The sequence below is a fragment of the Cebidichthys violaceus genome, unplaced genomic scaffold (genome assembly GCF_023349555.1).
Source record: "Cebidichthys violaceus isolate CVI_PGR_0920_01 unplaced genomic scaffold, fCebVio1.0.p SCAF_21, whole genome shotgun sequence".
NCBI classification, from domain to species: domain Eukaryota; kingdom Metazoa; phylum Chordata; class Actinopteri; order Perciformes; family Stichaeidae; genus Cebidichthys; species Cebidichthys violaceus.
In genome coordinates this window covers 3,449,249-3,459,050 of record NW_027176384.1, presented here as the reverse complement: position 1 = coordinate 3,459,050, position 9,802 = coordinate 3,449,249, and the positions used below count along the sequence as shown (strand labels likewise).

Sequence of the window (9,802 nt, the reverse complement as noted above, 5' to 3'; positions counted from 1 at the left end):
AGCCAAAAGGAAAGACTAATATCAGACTTGCATTCGTTATATGGCCTGAAACACGACTCATGTAGGTGTCTGCTAATAAGCAACTGTTTGCTAACATGTTCTCCGTAAGACCTTTATAAGTTAATGTGTGTTTAAGCTTTGTTGCACTTAAATTTGTCTTCCAAATATAGGCCTACTTTACTAAATTGTTAAGCAAAGAGAGTAGCAGAATTAAGCTGTCAATATAGCTATCACTGAGGTTGCATCCTCTGTAGTTTTTACAGCAATTAAGCAATTTGGGGAAGGGATAACATTTACACTGTGGTTATTTTAAAGGGACAGTGTCGAGGCAGAAATAGAATACAATAAGTATGTTTTCTTGCATGTATAATCACCTGAAAATAAGAATAGTTATGTTTACGTTATCTTAGCATGTGCTGTTTATGTCTACATATGGCCCAGCCGCCATGTTTCTACAGTAGCCCAGAAGGGTCGAACCAAACGCTGGTTCTAGATAGGGAAACTTGCGGTTTCTTGTCGGCTACCATAGTTTCCCTACTCGCTTGGCATACGGGAGGAGTTTCACTTGGTTGCAATCAACAAACTCATCGCTAGATGTTACCTGTAACTGCTTTGATTACAGTATTTTAATGCTGAATATATTTGTGAGATTTAAATGTGAGTTTGTTGCAAGGTCTTGGACTCCGGTCTATGGTATTACTTAAATCCTGACCTGAACTCGGTACAAGAGCATGAAATAAGCCAATTTACAAACCCACAATCTTGTTCCACATGTCTAATTGTATCAAATGTGTTTAGTAGTTGGCATTTGATATGTGAACAATTCCAGCAGTCATTCTTTTGTTTCGTATGATTTCTTTATTTAGCCTACTTGAGTGTATGATTGCACAAATCCAAATATCATTCCCTCTTTTTTGTTTTCTTGTTTGTCTCACATTAATCCCACTGCCTCGAAGCCGTTTTATCATTTTCTCTGTTAAGCTTCTAAAATTAACCTAATCTTCTTTGCTCGTCATCCCACCCACTCGCCTTGTCCTTCAAGCCCATGCTCATCTCGCGTTTTGTAGTGTTTTCTAAGAGGAGAAAGTTGAGATAAGTGGCATATAACACTCCAAAAGCAGACACAGCAAGTGTCTTTGTGACTACGATGCAGAGGGTGTTGTCTTTGAGATAGGGAGAGGAGGAGGAATGGAGGGGGATTATGAGGCTAATTCCCTTATAACTTTCCCCCTCATTAATCTCTGTGGAGGGATACGAGATTCTTTAAATGCTAATGCCTAATAAAGATGTCAGCAGTGACATTTTACAGTTGCTGCGCAGATGGGAACAAAGTTGACTGTGTTGTTGTGGAAGAACTTTTCTATCTTTACTTATATTACTTGCCTCACATGTTAATTTGAAGAATTCTCTCTTGGGATTAGAGATAAAGGTGTCATAATCAGCAATGCGCATACTTATGCTTCTTTGGCAAGTCACAAAGTCAAACATTTTGCACCAACGTCGAACATAACACACCCCCCCCCCCCCCCCTCGTCCTCACAAATGACTCTTTCCGGAGGAATCAAACTTTAATTCAAACACAAGTTGATTTGGTTTAATTTAAGCACAATCAGCTCTATTTACAAGAAATGAGTGGAGGTCAATGTGGCAACAAGATGTAGAACAAACAGAAATACTTCCTTATTTGTCAGCAAAGGACTTTCACAGCAAACACCGACGGACAAAAATCAAATCCTGTATTTCTTTAAAAGCACCCATTGGTCAAATAAAAACAAATGGCAAATAAGTCACTGGGACCTCATCTAATAATCCACTTCCACTGCAAAACACACCTTACAATCCCTTTATACAGAATTAGTATAAAAACAAATTAAGGTAGAAGATGAAATGTACTCTTCCTCCTTCCTTTCCTTCTCCAAGGACAAATCATTATCTAAATATCCCTACTGAGGGGATTAGAACGTTTTTGACAGTCATTCTGTTGAGGCTTCTATACTGACCAGGGCCCCGACGCCGCCGAGCATTTGTCAGCGTCACCACCAGTCACAGCACCCTTGGGAGTTAAACGAGAACATGTCGACACTAAAGGTTTGCATAATATCGATCTCTGTTCTCGTAATCTCTGTAGGCAAACCCAGCGTCCTTCTTGCCGTGCGGGATTCGTCCGAACGGCGCGTGGTCGTTGAAACACGTGTCGAAGACCTCGTCTACTATTTTCTCCGCCTCCTGTCGGCTGATTTTCCTCACAGCCAGGATGGAGCGAAGGGCCCGGCCTCTGACGCACGCCTGTCCGAGGAAAAGCCACGATGAAGGGTTATATTACAGACACAGCCCTGATACCTGCCAGTAAAAGACACATTTATCCCAGCGCGGATACCTGATGATGCTGCTTCAAGCCAAAGTTGAATCTGGAGACTTCATTGCTAAAGGAGCAGTCTTCACTGAGGTTAGCTGCCCGAATCTGAAATAATGACACAAAAAAAGTCTTTGGAAAATGATTGTACTGAAATTTTTAATGAAAACATGGGTACATTATTTTCTAACTCACAAGAAAACAGTGTAACAATGCAGTTGGAGGAGAAAATGAGATGTGGATGAATGAGATTCATCACGACCTCCTTTTTTCCCAGGTCTGAGTCAAATGTGGATGAACTGTGTTTATGAGGGAATATATCAAAGACTGAAAGAAAACTGCAATCTCCAAGTGATTTTAAAGGATCTTTATGTTTGTCTGGTGATGCTGTAAAGACACACTAGAGCACCAAATGTGTATTAATCCGCTGCTGAAAATAGTCCCTAACGAATGTAGTATTTACTCCTCTTTTGTAAAAACTACAATGCCCAGCTGTTTTTTTGAGACCTGCTTATAAAAATGTATATTACATACATACCTCTCATTGCCACATTAAATTGCTTACTTTAACATGAAACTGTGTCTGCTTTTGAGTCCTCCCTGCGCTTTGAGTACATTTTGATGTCAAAGATTGGCAACAGTACACATTTTGACTAGTTCATTCGTGACAACAGTAACACAATGCCAAAGATTGTGAGACACAGATGAAACTGAATGACACAGTAACCAGTTTACACTGCACATACAGTACATACAACATATTGTCGCTCACCTCAGAACAAGCCAGGTGTCTTAAGTTGTCGAACCAGTCCACGTGGGCCCGACAGTGGTCGAAGGCGTGGATGAGCTCATGCGTGACCACTCGGTTCATGTGGGACTGCTGGTGGATGTTGTTCTGACACAAAACGATCTGCGAACAAACGCAAAGCTCATTATTGGTGAGCAGTCGCACTCTCTTAATGCTCAAAACTGGCTTTTATCTCCATCAATGACAAGACCTGTTTCTTACTTGAGAGGAAGCCGCGTCAAAGCCACCGCTGACTGACCCGTCACAATCCTCACAGGAGAAATGACGGTCTTTCAACACTTTGCTGCGTTGAGAGGAGAAAGTAAAGTCATCTTAGTTTGTTTTCTTTTGAGTTTCAACAGTTACAGCTTTAAAGTACCCTGAATTACCCAATATTAACTAGGTATTTCAATTAAACATGAAACATATTTAAATTTTTGTGCATGCAAGTAGTGCTCAAAACACAAACTATTAAAGGACACATTCTATTTCATTTTAGAAATGTTATCCTTTTAATTATCAATTAATTATTGTCATGATATTATTACTTAAAACTACATGTTTTAATATGATTATTATTATTATTATTATTATTAAGTTGATAGTAATAGCAGCATTTGCAAAACTATAATCTCATAAACTATAAGTCCCAGCCTTTTTGCAGGGCTATGAGCTTTACAGTGAAAGGTAATAAACAAATGAAAAACACACTCATTTCATTTTTTTATTATACATACCATCCTGAACTTTTCATGGCACTGAGGAGGAGTTTGGCATACGGACCTCAGAGAAGCACAGAGAGAACAGTTAGAGCTGAATGTATGAGGCATTCACTGACAGAAACCAGTGCTAGCTAGACTAGCTAATACTACATGATGCTACTATTCTGACAGCGTGGTTATAACGTCAACATTGCACGGGTATCTGAAATCACTAACACATTTGTCAGCAACCTCTTAGTCAGACGTGATATCCGCTGTTCCCTGCTGACATGACATTCCCTCTTAAGGGCTAACAAGCTCGCTACAACACTCACTAGTTTCCGTCGCGAACTGCAGCATGACCTGACACTTGTGGTTGAACGTGAACAGGCTCTCTGTGAGCGACCTGCCCTTGTAGTTTGCCGAGTTTCTCTCCGGGAATAAATCGTATCCATATTCCTCCTCTTGTTTAGGCTGCTCCATTGTGAGAAATGTTAGCATCCGTTTAGCTACCACTAGCTAGCTAGCAGGAGAGGTCATCGCTGATTGGTAGATCACATGGTCCCAAGAGGTCAAAGGTAAATTAATAGTAATGTGTATTTGTAATCAGATTGCTCTAATACAAAAAGTCAGGAAATAAAATTTACTTCAATGTAATATAAAAATACATTTAAATTATTTTTGTTCCCCCAACGCAGTTTAGTTAGAGATATAGAGAAGTATAGATCATCTATTCAGAACGTGGAGGCAGGTCGTTAACTCCTATCGTAATGCGTGGACCAAAGCCAAAAGCGAGCCACCAAACAGTAGACAGTCAGAAAGAGTACATAATCCAAACCGAGGGGTACACCAGTTAATAATATGATAAAACCACAAACATGCCAACGTCCTTTGTCCACGAATTAAACCGACACCTGTGTCATGTGCATCTTTCTTTTCGGACTTTTACAAACTGACACCTGAGTAAAATGTTCTTGTAATAAATGATTGGTTGTGTGGTTGTTACATAGACGATCTTTGGCCCAGTCTCAGCAGCGCAAAGGCTGCTGGTACTTGGGTGTCATGGCTGCGAACGTAAACAGAAAGCTAAGAATAACGACACATTTTGTTGTATAATTTGGGCAAATTAACTGCAGCTACATTTTAACTGTACTTATCAGCCGGAAAAACAAGTGCCAGGTATTTTATAATCTTCAAATACCTACATTATCGCTTACATTTTCTTAATTTGTTCTAATTGTTTGGTATTTATGCTAGCTAGCTAGCTGCTAGCCGCGCAAAAGCATGTCAGCCTGATGCTCGTGTTTTCCTCTCGGCTGCAACACCGACTTCTATACTATAAGTAAAGCAACACGTGTTACGAGTTTCTCCAAAACAAATGTCTGTTTCACAGGGAAAAACATGTCCGGGGGAAACAAAGCCATTGAGTTACAGCTTCAGATGCGGCAAAATGCGGAGGATCTGCATAGCTTCATGGCGGAGCTGGAGAGCTGGGAGACGGACATAAAGAAGAAGGACGAGGAGCTGAGGACGGGAGGACTTCAGGAGGCCCAGGTTTGTCGCTCTTGTACACATCTCGGGAGTAGGCAATGTTCTGGACTATCTTCAGGTGTCAGTAGCGTGTTGTCTCTTTGTTGTAGAAGCCGCTCCCTCCTGTGCGCAACAAAGACTACAAAACAAAGATGAGGGAAAGGAAGAAGAAAAAGAAGAAGGAGCCAACGGACAGCGGCGACGCAAAGGCAGAGGAGCCCACGGACGACTCGAGGATAAAGGCATACGACTATAGATCGTGGGACAAGTTTGACGTGGTAGCTAATGCATTCTTAAAAAATACACTTAACATGATCGGTGAAGTCATGCTGTAGTTGACTAAAGATGAATGCTTCTCTGATCGCAGGACAAAGCTCTGTCCGAGATGGATAAGGAGGAAAGTCCTGCAGAGTCAAATGAGTCTGGCTGTGAGGAAGCAACAGCTGATCAAGAGAAAGCTCTGTCTGAGAGAGAAAAGGTAAACACTGTATGAGAAGTACTGCAATAAAACAAACTGAAGAGAAGAAAAAGTTACCGTTTCCTGAAGCAGATTATACTTTTATGTTTAGGGTAACGCGTTTTTCAAAGATGGGAAGTATGACGATGCGGTCGAGTGTTACACCAGAGGGATGGCTGCAGATCCTCACAACCCTGTGCTTCCCACAAACCGAGCCACCTCCTTCTTCAGACTCAAAAAGTAAGGTTAAAAGGCTGCTGTATTGCACTATAAACGATGGTTTAAGTATTTGTTCAATACATGTAATAACATTAAGGAAGATGTGTGTTTTAGATGGTTTTGTTCCCCTGTAAATTATCGACAACTATTTTCCTTGCAGGTATGCTGTGGCAGAGTCTGACTGCAACTTGGCGATAGCTCTGGACAGCAACTACTTCAAAGCGTATGCACGGAGAGGAGCAGCACGCTTTGCACTGAAGAAATATGAATCTGCATTAGAAGGTGACAAACTGTTCAACGGGTTAGAGCATCTGTTTAACTTGAGTGCACTGAGATAACAACACAAATCTGTTTCTGAACAGACTATGAGACGGTTCTCAAGCTTGACCCCGGGAACGTTGAAGCAGAGAATGAAGTGAAAACAATCAAAGAGGTGAGTGGGAAAGGTTTAGGGGGGTTTAGCCTATTTTACCAAGTTTTCTCCTCTTTTATTATCTCTCTTTCCTTGGCTGCTTTCAGACTCTCAGTCATCAGGCACCAGCCGCCCCGAGTGGAGCCCCACAGCCACAAGAGGCTCCCACAGCCAACCCTGAGCAGCAGAGACTGATGGAGGAGCAGCAGAGACGACAGGATGCGGCTGTACAGAAAGACAGAGTAAGCTGTGGTTTAGCCATTTTATTCGCCGCTTTTTTAGCTTTTCTAGCTTTTCTAGCTGTGGTTAAGAAGCCTGCAATGGTGGCCTAAAAGGGCAACATTTGAGAACATGCAAAAGAGTGAGGTGTTCTCAACTCAAGCTGTGTTTATTTGGAAATAGTTTTCTTAAGTTTTCCAAATGTGCCTTTCAGGGGAACGCCTATTTCAAAGAGGGGAAGTATGAAGCGGCTGTTGAGTGCTACAGCAGAGGCATGGAGGCGGACGGCATGAACGTCCTGCTGTCCGCCAACAGAGCCATGGCCTTCCTCAAGCTGGAGAAGTAAGCCCCGAATTTATTTCTCCAACACATTTTTGTTTATTAGAGTGAAAAGGCATCTGGAAAAAGAAGACCAAACCTACCGTTGTTTGTTTTCTCTGTTTGCTGCAGGTATAAGGATGCAGAGGAGGACTGCATCAAAGCCATTTCTCTGGACAGCACTTACTCCAAGGCTTTTGCCCGGCGTGCCACCGCCAGAGTGGCTTTAGGCAAACTGGAGGAGGCCAAACAAGGTGCTGAATAGAACAACACTGTCCTTCAAAGGCCAACAGCAGCAACTACATTTTGTCTGTTTTCTTTAACGTCTGCAAGACCAAAATGGGATTTGCCAGGAAATAGCACTGAAATGTTATGAACAAGGATCATTGTTATTGACTGTTAAGTTGCATATATAAACATATTGTGTGTGTGTGTGTGTGTATGTGTATGTGTATGTGTATGTGTGTGTGTGTGTGTGTGTGTGTTACAGATTTTCAAGAGGTGTTGAAGCTGGAACCAGGGAACAAGCAGGCCCTGAATGAGCTCCAGAAACTCCAGATTGTATGTTTTAAGATCCTCTTCAAGACTGAAGTTCATTCCCCTTCTGTTTTTTAAGCCCCTCTCGTCATGAGAACAGGCGTCAGCAGAGATGCTTGAATTCAGTCTGACTTCATTAGGTTTGATCTTCCACAGGCTTCACTTCTGTTTTCTTGATGTCCTTCTGTTGTGTCAGGACGTGGCCTCCAGCGGCCTTCTCCAGACACCAGACGGCACACAGAGGAGAACCGTTCAGCCAATAGACAAACCAACACATCTGCGGTCAACTGTGAGTTTTTTCCCTTCAGTGCAGCAGTCTTTTTAAATGCAAATACATTCTGTGCTACACCAAAGGTAGTAAAGGCAGAGATCAGTGGACATCTGGTGCTAAAAAGTTGTCATTCCCCTTTTTATTTAATTGCTATTGAAAATAACGTGACAGAGTTTTGTCTTTATACAGTTTGTACTTGTGAAAAGAAGACACATTTATTAAGGTAATTGTCAGTAGTAGTTTATTCCTCACGTATACCACATGCTTTAGCATTATTTGCCCAGCAGGTGGCATGTAGAGTGGACATCTGGATTCTGTAATGTTCATTTCGTGGTATCTTGATCTGGATCGTTTGGTATTTGACTGATTCTGAACATCCGCTGCTCTTCAGAAACCTCTGAGGAGGATCGATATCGAGGAAGTGAGTGGCGAGGCGCCGGTGTCTACGGTGGAGTCGGGTGGGTCCAAGTTCTTCGTCCAGGAGGCGCCGAAGGATGCTGAGGATGAATCGTCTCCGCTGTCGACATCACCCATCGCGAAGATGATCAAGATTGAGGAGATAGCAGAAGTCCCCTCGCACACGTCTGACCAGTCAGTGGCGCCGCCTCTCTCCCGTGTTACATTTTATTTCTGTCTGTAAAGCACTGAATGTGGTAGTAATGTGTATCGGTTATTCTCGGCCTGTAAACAGATGTTTTGCCTCTGTTCCCCAGAGTCCCTGTGAGCAGGCAGAACAAACAGCCGGCGCAGAGGGAAACCGCTCCACCTCCTGAACCGTCGTCAGCCAGCCCCCCCACCTCGACAGTAGCAGACCCGCCTCCTCCACCCACTAGCAGCTTCCAGCTGGAGGCCGACCTCCGCAAGATCGGAAACCAGCCCGATGTGATCTACAGATATCTGAGGGTGAGCTGTGTGTTTGTAGAATATAAATAAATCATTTACTGGTGATAAAGTCATTTTTGCATGTTCAGACAGTATATGCTGTCAGCACAGCGTTGGTATTGACATATGCAGATTATGTTTCCTGTCTAAGAGCTCTGAGTGCAGTGGAATGGATGTTTATTGATAATTCTTTTATGATTTTCATGATTCAATACTACTAGATACAATATCTGTGATGAATTTCACAAACACATCAGACTTGGTGCTCGACGCAGCCTGAATGTTAGGATCATCCTGCACTATTTACTTTTCACTGAAGTTAAAAGTCGCCCTTGTTTTTGTTCTCGTCTCGCAGCAAATCAAACCCGAGGCGTTCACAAGCATTTTCCGCAACTCCCTCGAACCCGACATTCTCAATCAGCTCCTGAGGACACTCCATGGTTTCTATATCAAGTGAGTTGTAAAAGATGCTTCTAGAAGATCTGGCTTTCTGTCCAGCCCCTCCGCGCTACGTCTGTGGTGTTGTTACTGTGCATTAACGGCTTAACGTCTCACGCAGGAACGAAGCAGCGGCCGTCACACTGGAGATCCTCAGCAGCCTAGCGATTGTAAGGCGCTTCAACATGGCTGTCATGTTCCTGTCGTCACCGGAGAAGAAAGGTTGGAGTCTCCTTGACGTGCGGTTGACTCATACTTTTCACCCACACATTCAGTCATATTGATGATGTGCTGTATTACTTTTCTCTTCCCCCCCCCAGTGCTTAAAGAACTGTTTGACTTCCTTCACCAAGCGGAGCTGGAGGGATCATATGTCGCAGCCTTACAGAAGAAGTACGGTGTGTGACACCGCGGGCTCTATAGACTTTAAACCCAGTACTACATTATTTTCAAAGCCAAAGGAACAATGTCGTTATATTCTACCACTTAATAAACTTACATTCAATTCACTTTGATTCAGTTGGACTGCTGTGTTATGGCCCTTGGGAAATACAATGTTATCTACTTTCTAAAGTCAGAAATTCACAAATTATTGATTGTAATTCTGACCTTTGTGCATTTTAGAGTTAAAGTTGATAAAGACAAAGGTCAGACAGAGTGTAGAATCCTGTTCTTTAT

The 9,802-nt window shown here is 42.5% G+C and overlaps 2 protein-coding genes across 2 annotated transcripts; one reads left to right on the top strand and one right to left on the bottom strand.

The window, feature by feature from the left end:
- Window positions 1-1,555: 1,555 nt before the first annotated feature.
- Window positions 1,556-4,546, bottom strand: atp23 (ATP23 metallopeptidase and ATP synthase assembly factor homolog). The gene is made up of 6 exons (XM_068716732.1): window positions 4,177-4,546; window positions 3,878-3,923; window positions 3,363-3,444; window positions 3,126-3,263; window positions 2,378-2,461; window positions 1,556-2,286 (listed from the first exon to the last, which is right to left on the bottom strand). Exons 1-6 carry the CDS (start codon window positions 4,340-4,342, stop codon window positions 2,083-2,085), a joined length of 720 nt encoding a protein of 239 aa, XP_068572833.1. The 5' UTR covers window positions 4,343-4,546; the 3' UTR covers window positions 1,556-2,082.
- Window positions 4,547-4,893: 347 nt separating this feature from the next.
- rpap3 (RNA polymerase II associated protein 3) lies at window positions 4,894-9,633 on the top strand. The gene is made up of 17 exons (XM_068716947.1): window positions 4,894-5,020; window positions 5,235-5,395; window positions 5,482-5,649; window positions 5,739-5,849; window positions 5,941-6,068; window positions 6,208-6,329; window positions 6,410-6,480; window positions 6,567-6,701; window positions 6,893-7,020; window positions 7,129-7,250; window positions 7,487-7,557; window positions 7,730-7,822; window positions 8,196-8,395; window positions 8,518-8,707; window positions 9,042-9,139; window positions 9,246-9,346; window positions 9,445-9,633. Exons 2-17 carry the CDS (start codon window positions 5,243-5,245, stop codon window positions 9,528-9,530), a joined length of 1,977 nt encoding a protein of 658 aa, XP_068573048.1. The 5' UTR covers window positions 4,894-5,020; window positions 5,235-5,242; the 3' UTR covers window positions 9,531-9,633.
- The last annotated feature ends 169 nt before the right edge of the window (window positions 9,634-9,802 follow it).